This window comes from Micropterus dolomieu, linkage group LG11, assembly GCF_021292245.1.
Source record: "Micropterus dolomieu isolate WLL.071019.BEF.003 ecotype Adirondacks linkage group LG11, ASM2129224v1, whole genome shotgun sequence".
In the NCBI taxonomy this organism is placed as follows: Eukaryota; Metazoa; Chordata; class Actinopteri; order Centrarchiformes; family Centrarchidae; genus Micropterus; species Micropterus dolomieu.
The window spans coordinates 7,797,139-7,820,069 of NC_060160.1; the positions used below are offsets into that span (position 1 = coordinate 7,797,139).

General features: G+C 37.8%; 3 protein-coding genes across 4 annotated transcripts in view; 1 reads left to right on the plus strand and 2 right to left on the minus strand.

Moving 5' to 3' along the window:
• Positions 1–309: 309 nt before the first annotated feature.
• LOC123979268 (ankyrin repeat domain-containing protein 66-like) lies at positions 310–2,380 on the minus strand. Its single transcript, XM_046063119.1, has 3 exons — positions 2,022–2,380; positions 935–1,163; positions 310–721 (listed from the first exon to the last, which is right to left on the minus strand). The coding sequence occupies exons 1-3, from the start codon at positions 2,158–2,160 to the stop codon at positions 577–579; spliced, it is 513 nt and encodes a 170-aa protein (XP_045919075.1). The 5' UTR covers positions 2,161–2,380; the 3' UTR covers positions 310–576.
• A 1,868-nt stretch (positions 2,381–4,248) lies between these two features.
• Positions 4,249–12,058, minus strand: LOC123978910 (tudor domain-containing 6). Of its 2 annotated transcripts, XM_046062535.1 has the most exons (4): positions 11,893–12,057; positions 11,661–11,786; positions 4,754–9,861; positions 4,249–4,381 (listed from the first exon to the last, which is right to left on the minus strand). In XM_046062535.1, exons 3-4 carry the CDS (start codon positions 9,834–9,836, stop codon positions 4,368–4,370), a joined length of 5,097 nt encoding a protein of 1,698 aa, XP_045918491.1. In that variant the 5' UTR covers positions 9,837–9,861; positions 11,661–11,786; positions 11,893–12,057; the 3' UTR covers positions 4,249–4,367. The 2 variants fall into 2 exon arrangements, with proteins under 2 accessions (XP_045918491.1, XP_045918492.1); XM_046062536.1 differs by lacking the exon at positions 11,661–11,786 and having other exon boundaries at positions 11,893–12,058.
• smc6 (structural maintenance of chromosomes 6) overlaps positions 11,962–22,931 on the plus strand; it is a 15,593-nt gene continuing 4,623 nt past the window's right edge. Inside the window, exons 1-21 of the mRNA XM_046062538.1 lie at positions 11,962–12,119; positions 13,018–13,172; positions 13,254–13,365; positions 13,980–14,085; positions 14,215–14,351; positions 15,266–15,327; positions 15,498–15,578; positions 15,693–15,794; positions 17,143–17,262; positions 17,376–17,471; positions 17,648–17,794; positions 17,892–17,980; positions 18,081–18,251; positions 18,361–18,539; positions 19,596–19,797; positions 19,901–20,015; positions 20,129–20,289; positions 21,241–21,376; positions 21,613–21,693; positions 21,787–21,957; positions 22,200–22,337. Coding sequence (XP_045918494.1) covers positions 12,104–12,119; positions 13,018–13,172; positions 13,254–13,365; positions 13,980–14,085; positions 14,215–14,351; positions 15,266–15,327; positions 15,498–15,578; positions 15,693–15,794; positions 17,143–17,262; positions 17,376–17,471; positions 17,648–17,794; positions 17,892–17,980; positions 18,081–18,251; positions 18,361–18,539; positions 19,596–19,797; positions 19,901–20,015; positions 20,129–20,289; positions 21,241–21,376; positions 21,613–21,693; positions 21,787–21,957; positions 22,200–22,337 — 2,577 coding nt within the window. The 5' untranslated portion in view covers positions 11,962–12,103. The remainder of the gene's footprint in view (positions 12,120–13,017; positions 13,173–13,253; positions 13,366–13,979; positions 14,086–14,214; positions 14,352–15,265; positions 15,328–15,497; positions 15,579–15,692; positions 15,795–17,142; positions 17,263–17,375; positions 17,472–17,647; positions 17,795–17,891; positions 17,981–18,080; positions 18,252–18,360; positions 18,540–19,595; positions 19,798–19,900; positions 20,016–20,128; positions 20,290–21,240; positions 21,377–21,612; positions 21,694–21,786; positions 21,958–22,199; positions 22,338–22,931) is intronic.

The following is a 22,931-nucleotide window of genomic DNA, read 5'->3' on the forward strand; positions in this document are numbered from 1 at the left end:
GATAGGTCAAATTTGCTAAAAAGTTGCGGTGATTGGTCAAAATCGCAAGTTGTGCTAAATTCATGGGGATTTGTTGAATTTGTGTTAATAGTTGCGATCACAAAATCCTAGAGGGACTAAATTAGCGACATTCCATTTTGTCTGATTTTACTGCTATTACCAGGGATACAAGTTAAAGGGTTTGGATTTTTTAGGTGGGGTTGTATGCTGTACTTATCCATAGTTAGTGTAATAGCTACAGTGGTGGTCGGCATGCCCAGTTTGGACTTTGGAGAAGGAGACGGGAGGACAGGCACAGAAACTAAGCAATGTAGCCTATAATCTTTATTTGTTATAACCACTACTGTGGACGGGGACAGCAACACTGAAATAACCCTTTAAAGTCCACTGTGCAATGTTGTAATGTTTGTTTAATAGATATTTGTGTTTCTGATTAGAAACTCCTTACTGTATTTTTTGTTTGTTGCTTTAAACTATATATCAATGTCAAATAGACAAGCAATGCAGTATATTAAATGTTTTTCATTACTAAAGTGCTGAAATGCCACAGAAACACTGCAAGGATGTACAAGGGAGTTAAGCTAGCATCTGGATGTTGCTTTTAGCGATCCCGTTTTCTTCATTTTCTTTGCCTTGTTCTGCCCACTCCTCATCTGTGTCATCCATTGAAATCCCTTTTTCAGCTGCCAACTTGCGGTAGGCCTGGCATTCAGTTTCTGCACTGCAACATAGAAAAACAGGATAATTTACTTATTTTCTGATGTATAAAGTAGGTTTCTAGATTATTTGGCTGTGTATTTGAAAGAGAAGCTTTGTAATGAAAATAAATGTTCAATTAAAGTATGACAAGTGTGAAAATTTATATGGAGAGGTATGATTCACAGAATGAAATAAAAGTGGTGGAAGATTTGGAAAATTCGGATTTGTTTCATACTTTTTGAGAAATCGAACGCAGTCCTGGTGTCCATATATTTCAGCTATCCGCAGCGGTTTGTCTCCACAGCAGTCCTCCTTGTCTATAGGGGCATGAAGGGAATGTAGCAGCCGCAGCACGGCCAGCCTGCCGGACTCTGCAGCAAAGTGTGCAGGGGTCCATCCATGCTCCGTCCTCAGACACGGCCTGGCTCCATGCTCAATAAGGATCCTCACCGTCTCTGTATGTCCTGTGGAAAAGTCATCACAGTGTGATCTGACTCAGGCATCTAAGAATCTGGTGATTTTTAAATCTAATCCGCTAAAAACAAATTCTTATTTACTGTGGTAAAGGAAAAGAAAATGAAAGAAATAAGAGGAAGTTTGGAAGAAGCAACATAAAAACCCAGTACATTTAGTAATGCAACAAAAAGTGTACTACACAATAAAGGCACAATCCATTTCATAAATGTGAACAAACGAGTATTAGAGGTGAAATAATTAATCACTTTAGCAATTAGCTGATATACAGACAATCTCTTGGCATCAAACATGATAATTGACGTGTTGGGCTCTGGGAACTTGAACATAGCCATTTCAAGATGTTCTGATATTTTACAAACTGAACAATTAATTGGAAAAAAATTTCCATCAAATAACTGATAATGAAAATAACATTTATCAATTCAACACTCGGGAAAGATTGGAACAAATCAATCCCAAACTGACTGACAGGCTGAAATTATTGATGTTTTCTGATGCTGTACTGTAGCAATATGGACGAGTTGTTTAAACATCAAAATGATTATTGTGCTTTCAGCCTCAACAACATAGATGTGCGATTTACCTTTGAGCCTGTAGCTAAACTGTAACTTAAAGCACAAATTATTTGACCAAGAATCAGTTACACATAAAATACATAAAATAAGATAATGTCCCCAAAGGAGGAAAAGCAGAAACTCTATGAAACTGTTCATTTACATAGCATTTTGGACACCCATTCCCCGTGACAGTGTTTCAATGGTGACCTGTGTAAAACTAATGATATTTAAGACCTGCAGGTGTCAGGAAAAAAGCATATGATGAGCTTCCACCGATCCACTAACTACCTTTAGCTGCTGCCCAGTGAAGGGGTGTCTTGTAGCTCCAGTCGATGTCTCTCTGATTGGGATTGCATTTATTTTGCCCCAGAATCTCCTCAACTTGATCGAAATCCCCGGCTGCTGCTGCCTGGTGCAACTCTGTCATTTCGTTACAAACGCTGCCTATAGCAACAGTTGATCGACACAAGATGGAGCCCAGTGCAAACTTCAGCCTGCTAATGCTGCCACCTGCTGTACATGGGGATGAACATTAAACCAGGCCATGTCTCATGTACACGACACACGGGGAAGGGCATCCTAAAGATAATTTCAAGTCTAGGAGAAAGATTAACGTTAGCTCTTTAAAACGTTTGTGAAAGAGGATTTTAAGCTAAAAGACTGTTCAGACATTCAGACCAACATGGCGGGGAAAAAAAAGACTCTCATAACACCTAGCTTACTTTTTAAGAGCATTTGTTAAAAATGTTCAGAAGCTTGCAACAAGAAATGCTTACAATTGAAAATGCCTTGAGAAAGGTTTATTTTCACAATAACAAAACACGCAATGCAATTAAAATATAATTAAAAAAGTAACTCCAAGAGCTAGAAAAACAAGCTAATGATTATAAAATGACCTAAAAGGTGCAAAATAAAACAAGAACTATAACAAGTTTATCGGTTTTCTCCCTGTGAACAAAACAAAAGAGGAAGGAAGACAAATCAAGGATGGTGAACATGGTAAACATTATAAATGCATTTTAGCATTGTCCCTGTGACCCTGTTAGTATGTTCATGTTAGCACTGAGCTCAAAGCAACACTGTGCATACAGCAAATCATGTCTGACCAATGCATTCTCAACTTCTGTGCTGACTCAGCAGGGATGATTAATTAATTAATTAATTATTAATAATTAAATGAAAAATGTTGATCTACAGGAGAAACATATGAAAACAATTACATAATGCTTTACTGCATTATATTCCATTATATTTTAATATTTTGAATTGTCACCTGCCGCCTGAAATTTATGTTTCTGTTTCTGTTTAGCTAACATTACATGAATAAAAACGTTTCCACCGTAAAATGTAGAAAAGGCAGAAATTGGTTCAGGAACTTTCACCAGAATGCAGGAAATAAAGTGTTTATTGGCCAAAATAACCAGTTCTCCTGGTTATATATTTCTACATTGAAATTTTTCTTTGAAAGAGTGCACAAATACATTCTCATCTTATTCTTGTGAACCCAATATTGTAAGTGTATGTCACACCCCTAATCTGAGCCCCTATGTTCCTTGTCAACACAAAGTTACACATACATTAATGTAACCACATATTTTTAAAAATACATCCATATAATAATACACCTCATACAGTAGCTACAACATTTTTGCATAAATGTATAAAAGGTGTAGTAGTGATAGATAAAATCTTGAAATGTTGAAAGATCTGTTGGACTGTCCTTTACCTAAACATTTGAAAGAAGATGACCAAAGAAAGACCTGTAACTCTCACGATAAATGAAAATCAGACATGAATACTTTTCAGACTTGTGTCAAAATAGTGTGTTAGTTATTATTTGAAGTACAAGATGTAACTTCCTTAATTTAGCCTCAGACCACAGAAGTAACATGAATCCAAACCTGAATTATTTAACACTGTACCTGGTTGTTCCTGAAGCCTGCACTTTCTGGCAAGATATCTTAACCACACTGGCAAACACGTTATTTTCTTTGGACCAAGAACTTTGTTTAATCTAAGTGTTAAGCAATCACATGGGAATCCAACTCCCCTCTCAGATGGTTCTCAAAAATTAATAGCTGCATTCCACTTGGGGAAAAAAAAACAAAAAACACAGTCCTAGTAATTTATATAATTAAACATTTATTTAAAGATTTAGCAGCCTTCATCAATGATGGAAGTGTAAAAAAAAACAAATCATTGTCCAACTTTAAAAACATATCTTTGTAGTGTGTCTTGTCTCCGTGGAATGCATTTTTTAGTGTGGGTTGGGCTGGGGACGGGACATAAGTTTGCCTTTGTTTGAACCTTGGGGCGCTTGTTACTGAAAGTATTTCTTGATGAAAACACCAGAACTGCAACTCAGATTTAAGCTCCACTTTCATATCCAAATATCATCACTTACATCAGAGCAAGGAGTCTGTCTTTTGTAGAGATTAGTATAGCTGACACAGCCTGCACAAGTTCATGTTCAAATGTATATGTACAATTCATTTGAAGGCCTCATATTTATTTATGCAAGTATTGTATGTTTATTTACATAAATTAACCACATGGTAAGCTTCCTTTCATTTAGTTATTAATGTTGGAGTTGATCAAACAAGTCATGTCACAACTGGGTGTCCACATGGGCATTTATGGGTCCAGAGCTGAAACAAACACACACCTAGATTAGATCACATTTTATTAAATTTATTTTTGGTGAATTTAGATATATTTATTTTTAATTTCATGTAGATGCTACAATCAGCCATTTGCCATTAATAAAAACAAGTACAGGTTTTTATCCCATGAGAACCTTCATAACATGTATTAAATGCCAAATAGGATCTAAAACACAATCTACAATTCATTTGAAGTTTTTTTTAGGTTCATTTAACCCTGGTACACTAAATGTGAGAGATCAAATGACATTAAATAAAACTAGTGGGAATTACATTAATTAAAAACCTAATAAATCTAAATTAGCAACAGGACATTTCTAAGGTTTCAAAAAGTGGCACCAAGTATAGTCTACTAACCTGATCCCAAATTTTCTGCCGAGGCATGGTCTGTGTCCTGTCCTTTCCAGTATTTTTCCATCAGTGTATTCACAACCGCTCCTTCACACTCTATTTCCACTGTATATTGAGGAACTGCAATCTCTGAATGGTCATCCATGTTGAACACTGTCACTTTGAGTGGTTTATCAACCAGAAGATTGTAGAAGTCTTCATCAACTTCGTCATCCCAGGAGCCCTTGGACTGATCAAATCCATTCAAAGAGCACAAAAAGGCCTGGGGAGCCTCATCCAGAAGACTCTGAGGAAGTGGTCTCACATTCTTGAGGTCTACATCAGACTCATTTCCATAGTCAATAAACACAACGTGGACTGCAACGTCACTTCTGTGAATTACTTGAGCTCGATACCACTGTTTATCGCTGGAAAACAGAGCAAGGCATGGACTGCCAGGACCAAGAGTCTTGGGGAACATTATGTCCTGCTCTTCCTGTCCTGCTTCCTGAGCAAGCCTAGAGACTTTGTTAAGCTCCTCTGTGTTGGCATACTGACACCAGAAGAAATGGGGTTCCACAATACAAGAGGCGTATACCTCTTCTTTTTTGTTTTTGAAAACGTTTGGCTCCTTGTACAGGGAAGTATTCATATTTCCTTTGGAAACACATAAATGTGTCATGTTGGACTCTGTTTGACCAAACTGGAGTAAGTTTTCATTCGGAGGGTTTTTTATTGAAGCGTGTTCTTTGGCAACTGGTTTCCAGTATTTCTGCATTACTGCATTTGCAACCACTCCCTCACACTCAATTTCCACTGCATATTGAGGAACTGCAATCTCTGAATGGTCATCCATGTTGAACACCGTCACTGTGAGTGGTTTATCAACCAGAAGATTGTAGAAGTCTTCATCAACTTTGTCATCCCAGGAGCCCTTGGACTGATCAAATCCATTCAAAGAGCACAAAAAGGCCTGAGGAGCTTCATCCAGCAGACTCTGAGGAAGTGGTCTCACATTCTTGAGGTCAACATCAGACTCATTTCCATAGTCAATAAACACAACGTGGAATGCAACGTCACTTCTGTGAATTACTTGAGCTCGATACCACTGTTTATCGCTGGAAAACAGAGCAAGGCATGGACTGCCAGGACCAAGAGTCTTGGGGAACATCATGTCCTGCTCTTCCTGTCCTGCTTCCTGAGCAAGCCTTGAGACTTTGTTGAGCTCCTCTGTGTTGGCGTACTGACACCAGAAGAAATGGGGTTCTACAATACAAGAGGCGTATACCTCCTCTTTTTTGGTTTTAGAAATGTTTGGGTTCTTGTACATGCAGGAGTTCACATTTCCTTTGGAAACATCAAGGTGTGTCATGTTGGACTCAGTTTGATCACTCTGCAGTAAGTTTTCTGTTTGAGGGCTTTCTGTAAAAACATGTTCTGTGGCTGGTTTCCAGTATTTCTGCATTGTGTCATTTACACCCATATTTTCACACTCTATTTGCACTGAATATTGAGAAACCTCAATCTCTGTATGGTTTTCCATACCAAACACTGTTACTCTGAGTGGTTTATCAACCAAGACATTGTAGAAGTTGTCATAAACATCGTCATCCCAGGAGCCCTTGGACTCATCAAATCCATTCAAAGAGCACAGAAAAGCCTGAGGAGCCTTCTCCAGCAGACTCTGAGGCAGAGGTCTCACATTCTTGATGTCAACATCAGACTCATTTCCATAGTCAATAAACACAACATGGAGTGTATTGTCAGTTCTTTGAATTACCTGAGCTCGATACCACTGGTTGTCATTGGAAAACAGAGCAAGGCATGGGCTACCAGGATGTAAAGTCTTGGGAGTCATGTCCTGTTGTTGATGTCCTACCTCCTGAGCAAGCCTTGACACTATGTTCAGGTCTTCAGTGTTGGCGTACTGACACCAGAAGTAATGTGGGGACACAATGCAGGAAGCAAATACATCCTCTGTCTTGTTTAGAGAAATGTTTGGCTTCTTGTACATGTAGATGTTTATATTTTCCTCAGGGCAAGGAAGGGAAGGTTGTGTAATTTCTGAGTCACTGTGGCCACCTTGTTTGAAAGTCTCTGCCAACACAGTTTGTTTTCTTCTTTCATCCAGTGTCTTTCCATGTTCCCTCTCTGGTACAGAAACATTAGTTGTGGATTGTAAACTCATCTTTAGCTTGTCTCTAGTACACATCCCATTGCTGCTGTGGATTTGACTTTCTTCTGTTATGTCTTTTATTACTGATTTGTTCATGAGCTCTTGCGTTAAACAGTCCTCATTCTGCACACAAACGTGTTGTGAGCTGTTAGAGAGCGGCTGATCAGTCTGCTGAACACCAACAGTCGTCTTTTGTTGGATCTTTGATAACCTCTCTCTGATTTTCACATTTACATTCAGAGATCCATCAAGCAGTTCGACAATTAGCTTCCCATTTGCCTCTTTTGCTACCACAGAAATTGTGAAACTATGGCCAATCGCATAATCTGCAAACCACTGGTTGACTTCCTGTGGCACTTCTGCAGGGACACTGAACAGTCCAAGTGGAACAGCCTGCACGGGAACAGACCTGGCGATACATCTTTCAGGGGGAAAGGGGCAAATATCAGATTCATTTACTGCAAGAGTCTGACCATAGTCCACAAAGCGCACTGTAAGTTTTGGAGACATTTCTACTATTTGACCTCTGTACCACTGATTATCAGTGTACCTAGCAAAGCAAATGCTATTAGGTCCAAGTGGGTGATCTGTGCACTGTGGCTGGCCAATTAAATGGTGGACATTTTCCATCACTTTATTGAATAAATGAAAATTCCTGTTCAGTTGGCAGTAGAAGTGATTCACATTTTCTGAAGAGGTTACCCACACCTTTTCTTTTCCACCCACCTCAATATTGTGTTTGGAGTAACTGTATGCATCAGGTGGGACCTGTGGTGGAATTTGCATGTGAGCGTCAGCCTGTGCACATTTCTGAGCCAGAAGCTTGCAAGCACTGTCAGACGGTGTTTCAATATCTACTACGTTAAGCAGGAGATCTTCTTCATCAGTCGTTACAGCTTTTACAATGCATTTCAAGCCACTGTTTGACGAAGCACCTGAATTCACAAACTTCAGAAACTCTGGTAATGCAGCATCAGTCCATGTGACGTCAGTGGGATTCTTCGGATTGAACAAGCAACACTGAAAAGCCTGTGCATTCAGCCATAAGAAAGAGGGATCAATGGGACGCACATCTCGCAGAGGGACCTTTCGAGTTTGACCATAGTCTATAAATCTAACATCAACAACAGGGGAGTGGTGGCTTGCAACAATCCTTGCTCTGTACCACATGCCATTGTCTGGATTACGGGCCACACAAGTGAACTCAACAAGTGGCTGAGGGTGAGCGGATGCATAGTGGTTTTGTAGATCTTGCATTAGGCGTCTAAGAGAGTCACCGTTTTCTGTTGTTTGACACCAGAACTTTTGTAGACTTTCAATGTAAGATACTTCTACATTGACACTCCTTCCTACAGTAAACACATTGTCATTACAAGAATTTTGCACCTCAGAGGGGAAACCTGTTGAAAGATGCCCGTTGCTCTGTATTAGAGGGTATGGATGCTCTGAGCCATCTTCGATATGAACATCATCAGCGCCAGAGGTGGGTACATCATTTGTCCTGCCATTGACTGCTACATTCTTGGTTCCTGACAAAGTTTCCTCAGGTGAACCATTAACATTTATGTTGATTTTGTTCTTTAAATTCATGCATCGTTTGTCTCCAAGTGAACTGAGAAATGATGAGGGAATAGGTTCATTCTGGACATTTGAATCTTCAGTATCAGAGGGTGGAAAAAGTCCGGCCTTCTCTATAAAACTACTATTTATGCATGCACCATTAGCTGCATAGAGAGTTACATAGTAGACATCTTGAGGTATATTGTGGTGAACAAACTTCACTGTGACTGTCTGGTTCAGGAGCTGTGATTTCAAGTAATCTGTCAGGTCTTTAGTCCACGCAGTGCCATTATCTTTTACACCATCAAGAGAACAGGGATATGTGAAAACTGGCATTCTCAGGAATTTTCCATGCAGTGGTTTGATGTCTCCAACTGCAACTAATTCAGTTTTTCCTTCATCCACATGGAAGACTTCTACAGCACTATCGCTCATCATGTTTTGCTTTAATAACGAGCGATGCCACCTGCCGTTTATCCCTCTAGCAGCACATGGATCCCCGCAAGTCTGTGGTTGTGCCTCTCCTAAATCTGAGCTCCCCTCATAGTGCTGCTGCATCTGCTCTGATAATATCTTCACTGCCTTGGAAAAAATGAGGAGTGTGCAAAAAATGTTCTGTGGATTAGTTACCTCTGTCACTTTAACAGTTTCAAAAGTGTCAGTTAAGAGCTCTGGGTAAAAGTATTGTTCATGCTTCTCACGTTGGCAACTAACATTTAGATTCAGCTCCTGCGTTGTGCGCTCAGCCTCAGAAGTTACCCCTTTTGGTAAATGAAGACATTTCAGTACAAGACATTTGAACTCGTCTACTGGTATCTTCTTCGCCACTCCAATCTTGCACATGTGCTTGGAAACAATTGGTAAGTCAAGGAGAATGGTCCTGTCTGGCATCAGGACATGTTGAACATGTCCCTTAAACTTCTTCCCAGGCAGAGACTCCAAAAACTTTGTGGCTCTTTGATGCCAGTTATTCTCAAGGGAGAGGAAATTTGCAAGTATGCATGTTTCAATTTCAGGACTAAGTAGAAAAATGTCACTCTGGCCCCATGCTAAAGCTTCACTTGTGGTGATATGGGGGCGTCCCTGGTCAATTAGAAAAAGATTGTAAGTTTCACTTTGAATCGATACAATCCGAGCTCTGTGCCAGGTGTCGCTGATGTGAACCAGACAGAGGTCTCCTGGCTTTCCTTCTGATCCATTAAATTTCTTTTTAGGAATCTGAATGTCCTCTCTCATCTGCTCATAAATATGCTTCCTTCCATCATCCATATTAACCCATAATTCCACAAGACCACAACTGGGGTTTAGGTTTACCCTTGTGATGAGAACAGGAACTTCTGATCCTGGCGTTGGAAGCCCAGGAATTGAACACATTGTGAAGCGCAGAGGTTAAATATACCTGAAAAGTAGAAAAATAAATGTATTAATGTTAAAGAAAAATGGTCTTTCAGATCTCATCTCTGCACTTAATCTGCTAAAATGGTAATTTAACTTACTCTTCATGTCAAAATGGCTTCCACATAATGTTTGATAATGTCACTAGAGATGTACTCTCATCCTGCGGCATTGGTATTAGCTGCCTTTAAAATGCAATGTTATTTAGATGATTGTACAATTTGACATTCTAATGATGTTTTTATCTTAAAGTAGCTTATGTCAAAACTGTCAGCACAGCAACTACCATTATTATTTAGTAGTCACACGGCCCATCTGACCATTACATGGTTTGACTGTCACTAAGAGCACAATTATGGCCCTTTAAGAGAGTTACTGTGGGTAACTGTAAGTCAGTGCTAAATATTGTAAGCTGTGAATATAGCACAGTTATTGGTAGGCCGGTGTTCTGTTATGTGTTGTGTTTGTACGGCAGCTGAAGAGGAATACATCCCATTCAAATACATCGTCTCTCCACCAGCGCTTGTGAAGGAGGAGACTTTAAGTGAATTTTGCTGATGATACTTAGGTACTTTTACTTTTTCTGTACTTTAAGTCTGAATTCTGTACTTCAGACTTCTATTTTTAGACTATGATATTTCTCCTTTTACTTAAATTTTTTTTTTAAAGGATCCGAGTACATCAGCCACCTCTGGCATGGGTAATTCATATTCAACTTATTTTGAATCACTTTAATTGTAAGTGTGATAGGCAGTATGAAGTTTACAAACAAATGCATCATAGAATAAGGAAGCATGTAATGTGAACACATGTCAAACACAGGAAACCTGCATCTGCAAAGAGGAACACTGGTCACAAGTAGACCACCACCAACACTGATGGCTAAAGACTTGACAAAATATTTGCGCACTAAACACTGCAAACTAAGCAAAGAGAGAGAGGGAGATGAATCAACAGCTCTGCCAGCTTCAAAATAAAACATTTTCACCAGGTATGAACCCTAATTTTAACTTCATTAAAGGTCCAAGTTGTCTCATAAACTTCTCACAATCACAATCTCAGAATCCTTGTGTACAGCACCACAGGTTTAAAAGGTTAGTTTTTAAACCTTTAGATTTTTTAAATCAATTGTTATTTTAGGGAAACATCTAATATACAGTGAGCTACAGTAATACTGTAATGCTGGCAATCATATTAAACAGCAATTTACACTACTGTAACAGACACTATATTGCAACATTTTGACAGTAATCAGAAAGTAATAATTTGATGTAATTAGCAAGTGTGTGTTTATGGTGCTCACCAGGGTAATGATGAAATGCTTGCTGGTTGACACAGAACTGAAATATTGTGCTAATATAAAGAGTCTGAGCCAGGGATTTGTGAAGTTTTTTGCACTTTGTAACTAAAAACTGTGGCGCTTAAATGTGAAATTTGTGAAATCAAACTCTGTTGTGAATCAATTGAGCACTCAAAATGCTGTACTACTGGTAACACGTGATTGCCTGTGTTTAAAATGATGAGCAATCTCCACAAATCATAGTTATTTCACAACATAATTTACTAATCCTAAAAGAATGACACAGTAAATTTCCTTATTAGCTGTAATCCTTCAGTACAGTTGCAAATCCAGCTCCTCGTGCAAAATCGCTGGTATTGAATGACATCCCTATCAAAGATGCGTGCTTAACGCCATACACACCCTTCATCTCGCTTTTCAAGGGCTGCTACCGGTCTACACTTTCAACTCACAACTTGCGGACTGTTATATCATTATACATGAGTAGATTAAACTTTTCTCACCGTGTTTGGTGCAGCCGACTCATCGTTTTTCGTGTTTCATTGCCTTGAGTTGGAAGCGGGCACTAACACCAGCGTTTTAAAGTGTTTCATTGCGCCGCGCATTTTCCTCTGGGCAATTAATTATGCCTCAAAAAGCAATATATAAAGAAGACTGTTTATAATAGTTTAAATTGGTTTATATTGGTTAAACACCAAATGCTGCACAATTTAATGTTGAAGTTTACCTTCTCACCTCTATATTCAAAAACAAAAAACGTGTGTTGTGGACGCACGCACAGGTAGGCAATGAGCCAATCAAGCAGCACGCTCTCGGTTCCGTGTTTGGAAGTTAAGCGACACCCAAAACTGTCACTGCTGCTGAAGTTCAGTTCAGTCCGACCAGGAAGTCTTTAAACGGCGCAGTGTTTTCCCATGACCATGTTATTTTTGCAGGCTGCACACACATGCGATCGCACTACGGTAGGCGGTGAAGTCTTGATAATACTTTCCTAAATGCTGCGAGTGGTAGGAAAAACACAGCATGTTCAGCTGACTTTGAATGCCTTCTAGATATCCCATGACGTGACTGACAGAGAATAGTGATTTAGAGCTATATCGTATCCATAGGCATACACAAAGCTTTATGAAATAGGTTTATTAAGACCTAATACAAATGAATCTCAGTGTGAAACAGCTAAAAAACATTTGGACACACAAAAATCTGGTTTGAATGCAGAGCTGTGTTACACAATAACACCTGTTACTCTTGCTGCTGTGTTACTGCTGGTTTCAGGCTGTGGCTTCCTGGCTTGAAGACAAAAGGCTCACTTTAATTTCTTTCTCCCTTTGAAACCAGTGTTAGCCTAATTGCATTGTTTATATCTATTCAGTATCTCCAAATATTACCCTGCAGTAGGTTTGACGTCACATTTGCACACTTCTCAAAATAGCAAAACTTAGTTTCTATAAAGGAGGAACTTGTTTAGGGCATTGAGTGATAGACATAATTAATGTGCAAATATGTCATAATTCAAAAAGATGTCCAATTTCCAGTAAAAGACAATGATTTAGGTATTTGAAGCCATGCATGTTTAAAACCAGGTTTCACACTATTACAGGTTACTGTTCAGTTTGTGAGGCCATAATTAATTACAGATTTCACCCCTTACGTTTGAGTTGTGCGGTGTGAGTATGTGTTTTGTGAACTGAGATGAATGAAATGATAAAACCTCTGAGACAAAAAAGGTTTCACATGGAGGTTTAAAATGCGGCCTGTCGGGGCTGACCTAAAGTGTCCAAGTCTGTCTTATAGTGAAGAAATAATATCTTGTAGTACAGGCATTAGTGTTCTGAGTCTTCCTGTTAATTCTATTTCCAGTGACTTGTTTCAAAATGAGTAAAAGGAAAGGCAAGGTGATCAGTGATGCGACAGCTGTCAAGAGCCGCAGACTGACAGCTGTGGGTATCGAAGATTCATCAGATATTTTAAAACATCAGAGACCGTCTTCCAGCAGCTTCTCTCACTCTGCCACAGTGAGTTATTTCCCCATAAAGCACTAATGTCTTCTTCTTTACCTTCCACTGTTGAATATTGTTTTCTGCATGTATTTCTAGGGAGATATTGGCCTCATCGAAAGCGTCACTCTAAAGAATTTCATGTGTCACCATTTGCTCGGTCCGTTCCAGTTTGGGCCCAATGTGAATTTCATCGTCGGCAACAATGGAAGTAAGAATCGGATTTCTAAATGTCATGTGATGTGCTGTTTGCTTTGGCCTGTGTGTTTAACACTCCTTAACCAAGGCACCTGGGGAATGTTTGGGGTTTTGCTTGAAAAATTACTTTGAAAATAGTTACAGATTATTATTATTTTTGCTTTCTCAATCTATTTAGCAACTAATCCATTAATCATTTTAGATCTAATCCTATACCTAACTAGAGGGGTCTCTTCTCGAAAAATTATGAGAATAATCAGTGTCTGAATAAGACATTTTCATTCAATTTGTTGTTTTTATGAACTGTTACTCATAAGTAAGTAGATGAAATTACTTGATTTGTTTTTTAATGGACTTTATTTAAAGGTTCCTCTGCATAAATGAAATTCATCTGAGGAGGGAAAATAACAGTGATGATCAAAGCTTTTAGGGAAAGAAATCATTTTACTCTCATTTGACAAAGCATTTGTTTATTTGGTGACAACCCTCTTGCATTTCTGCGGCTGGGTGATTTCTATTTCTTTACATACAATCTTCAGTTCTGCTTGCGAGCCAGTAACAACTATGGGGTAATTTCCTTGCAGTTATTTACTCACTTGTTGGTGTTGTTTCCCATTTAATTCTCAGGCGGAAAAAGTGCCATCCTGACTGCTTTGATTGTAGGCCTCGGTGGAAAGGCCACTGTCACCAACAGAGGAGTGTCACTGAAGGATTTTGTGAAGAGTGGTGAAAGGTAGGGCAGAGTACATCATGTTATACCCATAGTGAAACATTTCTCAATGACAAATCGACGAGTTATGTTGTTTGTATACCAGTGGGGCACTGGTCCTAGAGGGCCATTACAGTACAGTCTGCTCTCTAGTACTGCAGATATAACCATAAAGCTGAAAAACAGAGGACCAGATGCTTATAAAAGGGATGTCTACGGCGACTGTATCTCCATTGAGCACAGGATATCTTGCGATGGATGTCGGACCTGCAGACTGAAGAGCAAGTCAGGTGACTTAACTGAGTTAAAAATGTGTCCAATTCTTATTAAACCTTCCCTAAATGTGCAGTAAACCACTTCAATCAGACATTCATTTCTCCAAGCTGAATATATTCTTTTCTCATGGTCAGGAATGTCCCTCTATGAACTTGCATGCATACAATTTTAATGCATGGCACTGTTTCTCTGTTTTGTACCATGTCACCAAGTGTAAATGTAAATATAAGACATATTTACACTCACACATGGACTGATGCTCTTCATTAGTTGTAAATGTCAGTGAGTTATTTTCTTAATAAAAATAACTTCCTTACCAATTACTGATTGAGCTCACTGAAAAGTTTGCTTCTGAATCAGTTTACTTATTTTGTCCTTATTTTTTCAGTTGCAATGTGCAGGGCTGCAGCTAACGATTATTTCTCGAGATATTTGAATAGCTTTTATTAACAAACTAAAACTAAAAAAAAATCTTAAATCCAGATTTGATACCAATAATTATCATGATAAATGTCAAATCAGTATTTCCGCTCAAGTTTAAAGGCTGATTTTTGCTCCTGAGTATAAAGTTAAAGAAACCAGACGGTTAATTTCTTCATGGTCGAAACAAACACTTGCCAAACAATGGATCACTTAACAAAATATTCAAATATAAAGTTAGATGAAAGATGATAAATCTTTTTTCAACATAAAAATTAGCATTTAGTAAAAGTAGGTAAAAATGTTCCTATCGTTTTTTTTTGCAACAAAACCAATATCTTAATAGAAAAATTAAGGGGTGATTTGCTTGTGAAATTAATTAAATTCAGCATTTATTGAATATTTCTTATATTTATATTGAGAAAAATTGTATTGAAATAATTTTTGTTCTTGTTTTATTGCCATGCCCTACTTTTAACCATTAGTTGTCTTCTGTGATGTATTTTAGGTCAACTTATCTCAACCAAAAAGGAGGAATTGACGGCCATTTTGGACCACTTCAACATCCAGGTATTTATGTCAAGCCAGATTCTACAACTTTTTAACTACCACTGAATGCATTTCTTTTTATGACGATTTTAAATGTAGTAATTATTTCTGGTTGTTACAAACACATCCTCCTTACTACAACATAATTAAACCTGAAAGCCTCAGCAGCACATTTGTTTTGTGTATTCCAGCTGGATAACCCAGTGTCCATTCTCAACCAAGAAATGAGTAAACAGTTCCTGCATTCAAAAAATGAATCGGACAAGTATAAGGTAAAACACCGCCATGTTATTTATGAGCTTCAAATTTTACGATTACATCTTTATTGAGAGACTATTTTTGTTTGTGATGTTTTCTCTTTTCCTCTTTTCTTTTTTATTTTGTAGTTCTTCATGAAGGCAACTCTGTTGGAACAGATGAAGAGGGATTACATTCACATCAAGCACACTAAAACAGTCACGCGACAGCAGGTTGAGAGACAAGAGGAGGTACTGTATTCAACACACAAACTTCCTAACGTCGATTTATTGAACATCAGTTCAGCATCTTTATATATATATATATATATATATATATATATAAATAATGTTGTCAACCAATAACTTTAAATGAGATTTTAACAATTGTAATATTAACTTAATGTATGGTAGTTATTTTTAGTTTTAAACACAGTGAAAGTGATCATTAGCTTAAATTGGAAATTTCAATTTAAACGCTTCTTGTGAAATCCTCTGGATAATGTCTGACCTTCCTTGTAAAGCCAGGCCATTTTTGTAAATAAAAAGTTGTTCTTAGGTGTCCTGCCTGGTTAAATAAAGGTTTAAAAATACTGATGCCAGGGGTGGAAGAAGTATTTAGATCATTTACTTAAGTAGAAATGCCACACTGCAAGTGAAAGTCTTGCATTCAAATCTTTACTTAAGTCAAAGTAAAAGTATTATCAGCTAAATTTACTTTAAGTATCAAAATCTGGTTGCTGTCACTGTTTTACTTTAATATGTGATGTTTTGGGATTATCATAACACTGTATTGTGTATGTTGCATTTTACTGCTGTAGATGTTTAAGGTTGAGCTCATTTTAACCCGTTTATATGCTGTTGGATATATTAATCTACAGCAATGCATTATATTTTATAGGATCATCATATGTTTGTAGTGTTGCTGTCCTGTGAGAGCCACATATCTCTAAAACGTCAGCACAGACGATGCATTTTCCAGCTAATCCAAGTTGATTTTTTGTTATTTTTAAACAGTTTATTTAGCTCAAGAAGTAGGATAATTTTTCTCAACCCATATGTGAACACTTAATCCTGCAGTTTATCAGAAAAAGTTTAATTAAAAATCAACAAATAAAAAAAAAATTGGTTTTCACTGGACAGGAAGGGTATGAAAAATTGTAATCTGAAAAGAAACTAGGAACTAAAGCTGTTAGATAAATGTAGTGGAGTAAAATGATTTTTCTCTAAAGTGTAGTGAAGTAGAAGAAAATGGAAATTTTCAATTATAGTACTTGAGTAAATGTATTTAGTTACATTCCACCACTGACTGACACATCATTAAAAAGAATCTAAAAACCCATTTGTTTTCTTTGGCTTTCTCTTGGTTTGATATCTATTTTTATTTTGTGCTTTGTACACACAGTCCTGCTTGTTTTATAACCTGTCTTGTTCTTCCTCCCATTAAGCACTTTGTAACCTATTTTTTTTAAGATTATAGATGAATTTTGCTTGCTTCCTTGCTTACTGCTGTTATGTTTGTGTATGATTAATTTTATATGTATATTCTTTTGCTGCAAGAAAATATAATTTTTTAGCTCTCACATATTATTGTGTTCAGTGTATCAAGGACCTGAAGCAAGAGTTTCTACAGAAGAAAGAGAGGTACGAACAGTTGTCGTCCTTCAGTGACATGAAGGTGGATTTGGAGAATCTGAAGAAAACAATGGCATGGTGTTTGGTAAGAGTTTATCATTCCTCACTGTATAAAACATATTTAGAAATTATGAAGAGTGTTTTGGAAGAAAGAAGAAAATTTTGAATGAATCATGGTAATGTTTTTATCACTCTCAGGTCAGAGAGAAGGAGCAGTTCATACAGCAGTTGAAGGAAGACATTGAAAAGGAAGAGAATAATTACAAACATCAGGACAACCTTCAGCTCTGTCAGGTGAGTCACAAGTGTTCATATTCTGTTAAATATACACAGAAGACCAAACCTTCTTTACTTCACATGCTGCATTTTAGTCTTTACAGATGTCCTTCAATGGAGTTGTAACTTGATCTTCTAGCTTCTAGATGTGGTATTTAAATGTACTTTTGTTCTTTCTCTCATCTTTCACACAGACTAAGCTCATACAAGTAGAAAAGAAGCTTCAGTGCATCAAAAGCAGAATTGATTGTCTGAGAGAGGAACATGAGTCTCTCTCAAAGGACAGTCTCATGTTGAAAGAGCAAGTGAAGGTCAATAGCAAAGCTCACAAGGAACAGGAGGTACCTATTGGGAAATATGATAATATATGTCAATATATCAAGTGTACATCATTTATATTGTTTAAAGTCTGTTAAAGTAAAGACTCTTCTCCCATAGGTTGTTTATTTTAGGGCACTGAACAAGCTCAAACAGTCAGAGCAGGAGCAAGACCTTCTTCAGGAGAAAATTAACAAGGCAAAAACAAGGTAGGGGAGCAGAAAGGCAAAAAAAACAACAACCATGACTTTACCTTCATACAAATGTATGCATTTACTTGAAATGATATTGTATTTCACGGTATTTTAGTGTAATGTTAAACAATGACGGAGAGACAGAATATACAAAACAGCAGAAGAAAATATCCAGTCTGAAAGAGCAGCTTGCAGAGCTTGAGAAAACGTCCTCACAGCTGAATCAAGAGATCAAGAACAAACATCAGGCACTTTTCAAAGGAAAGGAAGAACAGGACAAGCTGAGGTACGGGAAAAGAGTGATTCTTTCACATTAATGTACTGTCAAGGAGGTGTGGCATGAGTGTATGCAGTGAAGTGAAATGTCCTGATCCAGCTCTGTTATTATTGACTAGATTGGAGGAAAGAAATATCCAGGTTTTGTACGCATCCAAGCTGAAGAGGAAGAATCAGCTTCTTGCCAGTCGAACGAACAAACTGAAGCGGTTTGGAGACCATGTTCCTGACCTGCTGAATTCGATTACTGAAGCGTATGCCACAGGACGCTTTCTCAAGAGACCTATTGGTCCAATAGGTAACATTGTTTTTTAATTTTAGTTTGCTTGATTTTCTTTCTGCTTTATAGAAGAGAATACACTTATTTGCTTTCTTTTCAAGAGTTAGATGAAATGGGAGAAACAACTAGCATGGCTTTGTCCTAAGGTAACAAAATCCGCATATCAGATGTCGTTTGTTAAACCTGTACAAAAAATAATTTACATAACGATGAAAAGGACTATTTCTTGGCGGGGCGCATTAAATTTATTGATGAATAAGTAATGAGCTGGACAGAGCCAGGCCAGCAGTTTTTTCCAGTCTTTATGCTAAGCTACACTAACCTGCTGCTGGCTGCGTTGTGTCGATGTCCAAAAAAGGCGAACTTCAAATTTAATAATTGGCTGTTCTATCTCTAGTCTTTTATTTATATATATATATATATATATATATAAAAAAGTCTAATATAACCAGAGTACCGTAAAACTTAAATTAAAAGCTTAGGCCCAATTATACGCCTATCCCTTTTTATCGGCTTTTTGACAAAAAAACGCAGGTCTCAATTAGACACCTGGTCTGTTTTTGTATACAAACTTCTGAAAACCCACTGGGTCACCCGCTTGAGCTACTTCTAAGCTGCTTAGACCATGCAGATAAATAGACATGTTTAAGCTTTTGTCGATAAAGACAATCTACACATCGCAGGATCAATTGGATTCTCCATCATTCAGTTAATTTTACTGAGAAAATTCACATTTACCGGTACAGTACAAGTAATATTCATACTGGTTGAAATAAATGATTCATAGTACGCTATTTTCCATCTTTGCTGAGCAAGAGTTTTGTGCGAAAGGATATAAGGGCCTGTCCAATATAGATGCAAATCTCAAATATAGGGTTAGTTCAGTGACTAAAGAAAATAAAATCCTGGGTAATTAATTACCATTTTACTATTAATTAGCTACAAGGTTTCATACTGTCAGTTGTCATTTCTGCTTTTCAAATATTAAAAATCTCAATTCAGATCATATATTTGCAGCGAAGCAGTAAAAAAATTGTACATATTGAAGCTGAGAGACTGTGTTTTTGGTCTCAGGTGTGTGTATCAGTTTGAAAGATCCCACTTTGGCTGTAGCCGTGGAGTGCTGTCTGCGGAGCTTCATGAAGGCTTTCTGCTGTGACAACTATAAGGATGAGGCTGTCCTTCAGGAGCTGATGTCTCACTGCTATCCAAAGGGCAACAGGCCGCAGATCATTGTCAGCCCTTACTCTGAAAAAGTGTACAACATTCATGGACGGTCAGCAGCAGCAGCAATTCAGATTAGATGACTTTTCTTTCACAGCAGTTTCCCGACACATTTTAAAGCGACATCTTGTTTTCCTTCTCTGCTGTTTTTGTAGGAAAGCATATCATCCAGAATACCCATCTGTGTTGGACATAATCACAGCATCAAGCCCAGTCATCATCAACTGCCTGATTGATATGAGGGGGATAGAATCAATACTGATCATAAAAGTTAGTATGTCGCTACTGCATGTTCATGTTGAATATTGCATGTAGAGTTGTTTTAGGGTTGATGTAGTAATTAGTTTCTGTTTCAGCGACATCTGACCTGTGTTTTATCAAAGGAAAAAGACAAAGCAAGGAGGGTCATGCAGCATGGCCGGCCACCTAAGAACTGCCGTGAAGCCTTCACTCTTGAAGGAGATCAAGTGTATCCAAACCGCTATTACACCTCTGACTTCAGCATGGCCAAATATCTCGGTGGGGATCTCGAGACTGAAATAAGGTAAGCTATTTTTATGTCAGTTGATATGTGAAACACGTTAGATGTGAAAAACATATGGTGAAAAGGAGAAGAGAAACATGACCAAATGCATATTTAATGATAATTTGAAGGAAGGAGAAATTAAACCTGAAAGTTTAAACCAGCTGCTAGCAGGGACCTGGATTTTAAAGGCAGATCCATACTGTGCTTAATCCTCTAAAGAAACTAAACTAAAGAATAAATAGCAGATGAGACACTAAAGTAAATACGTGAGAAAATGTAACACTTAATCCCAAATAAACCTTGAACTCAGTAACTAGTACAAGTTGTTTAGAATTAAGATCAAAAGCAAGGATCTTTATGGAAACCATGTTGATTTTTAAACTAATGAATTTTACTTTAAATTTTGAAATAAGGTTCTTTATAGGATCTGTTTAAGATTTTGGGAAATGCGCTTATTCACTTTCTTACTGAGAGTTAGATGAGAAGTTCGACACCCTTCGAACAGTAAATATAAAGCTACAGACCGCATCCGGCAACAAGGTCATATCTTGTTGTTTTAATCTGAGCCAGGCTATTGGTTTCCACCTGTGTCCAGTCTTTATGCTAAGCTAAGCTAACCTGATGCCTGGTTTGAGCTTCATGTTTGTCGTACAGATATGAGAGCGGTATAGATCTTCTCATCTATCTCCCTACAAGAAAGCAAACAAATGTACTACAAAATGACAAACTACAACTAAGTTATTGAAACACTGCATGATATTATCGACATACAGTGTTCTGCATTTCCTTTTCCAAATGCTTCATTAATGTCATTTGGTGCTCACACTGAGAGAAATACTCACAATAACACTGTCAAATGGAAATGTGTGTGTTCCGCTGGGCTGCTCAGAATGTGTTTGCAGGGTTTGTGAGTTTTCAAAAGAGGTGTTTACTTACTCTTTTGGATAAAATCCATCCTGCCTGTCACAGTCTGTTGGAGTCAGACCTGGAGAATCACCAGGCTCAGCTGTCCAGGTTTCAGCTCCATGTGACCTCTGTGACTGAGGACATTGTGAGCATGGAGAAGAAGCTGAACAGTACCATCATGACCCTAAAGAAGACTCTGGTCAGTGAACTGCACTCTTGCAGGATGTGCACCAGAACCTTGTTTAACTATAATGCTGTTTGGTTAATACATTTTCATTTGTTTCCCTCCTGTTCTTGCTTCCTCTCTGCTTACCTTAATGCTCTTTGTGGGAGAAAGATTTAGTAAATGTCACTGCTGAGAAGAGAGTGATTAAGCAATATTTTCGAAGGTTAAATTGGAAATTATAATTATTTAATTGTTTTTTTTCAATGCAGGCATCTGTGAATCAAGTCAAGGCAACAATAACTGAGCTGGAGACTGCTGGTGAAGAGCAAATTGATGACATCAGCTCCTTGGTGATCATTTAGTTTTTATTTGCACCCCTTCAAACCAGACATAAATTCTAGCCTACATTATGTAAGTCTAATGTCTTCAAGTACTTCTTGTAGGAAGAAGTCGCCCAAGAGAACCAACAGAAAATCGAGGGAGAAAAGCAAACTGTTCATAAAGAAAAGATAGAGCTCGACGAGCACCGGAAAATAGCAGAGGATATAGAGTCTAAGTACTCTTCTGTTAAAGAACGGATTGATCAGCTTCCTGAGGACATGGAGCCATTAAAGGTACAGCAGAGCATTGTTGTATCACTTTGTTTAGAGGAAACAAACTAAAATAGTTTTAGAAACTAAAAGATGCTGTAGTTGCAGGCTCCTCTCTGTGGTTTTGATGTTGCTTCTGTTTTCTGATTTCAAATGTTTTTGAACTGTAGATTGTTTTATTGTAAAATGCTTTTTGAGAACAGCTTCTGTCAGCAACTGTGCCTAAGAAGTAGTGAAATTGATTATTACGGTTTGTTGACCCAAAGGATGAGCAACTGAAGCTGGAGGTTGAATCCATGAGACATGAACGAAACCTTAAGGTTTTAGAAAACAAACTGAAAGCTCATGAAGACAACATCCAAGCAATGAAAAGTGACCTTGACCAAAGAGAAGACGAGTTACAGGTAACGAGCTGTACTTAATTTGTTCATCTCATTATGCTTTTGGAGCATTTGGAGGCTTTTGTAGCTTGAGAATGTACTCTAGATTAGGCCAGTTGCTGCACTTTAGCTATACTAAGCTATATACAGTGGGTACGGAAAGTATTCAGACCCCTTTAAATTTTTCACTCTTTGTTTCATTGCAGCCATTTTCCAAAAATCAAAAAAGTTCATTTTATTTCTCAGTAATGTACACTCAGCACCCCATCTTAACAGAAAAAAACAGAAATGTAGAAATTTTTGCAAATTTATTAAAAAAGAAAAACTGAAATATCACATGGTCATAAGTATTCAGACCCTTTGCCGTGACACTCATATTTAACTCAGGTGCTGTCTATTTCTTCTGATCATCCTTGAGATGGTTCTACACCTTCATTTGAGTCCAGCTGTGTTTGATTATACTGATTGGACTTGATTAGGAAAGCCACACACCTGTCTATATAAGACCTTACAGCTCACCGTGCATGTCAGAGCAAATGAGAATCATGAGGTCAAAGGAACTGCCTGAAGAGCTCAGAGACAGAATTGTGGCAAGGCACAGATCTGGCCAAGGTTACA

Bases quoted from the DNA above. Each gene is read 5' to 3' on its own strand.
- LOC123979268 (XM_046063119.1), bottom strand. From the start codon at position 2,160: ATGACAGAGTTGCACCAGGCAGCAGCAGCCGGGGATTTCGATCAAGTT. The intron at 1,164-2,021 runs GTAGTTAGTGGA...ACTTTTCCACAG, and splicing joins TCACTGGGCAGCAGCTAAAG to GACATACAGAGACGGTGAGG. The intron at 722-934 runs GTATGAAACAAA...TCTATGTTGCAG, and splicing joins TGCGTTCGATTTCTCAAAAA to TGCAGAAACTGAATGCCAGG.
- LOC123978910 (XM_046062536.1), bottom strand. From the start codon at position 9,836: ATGTGTTCAATTCCTGGGCTTCCAACGCCAGGATCAGAAGTTCCTGTT.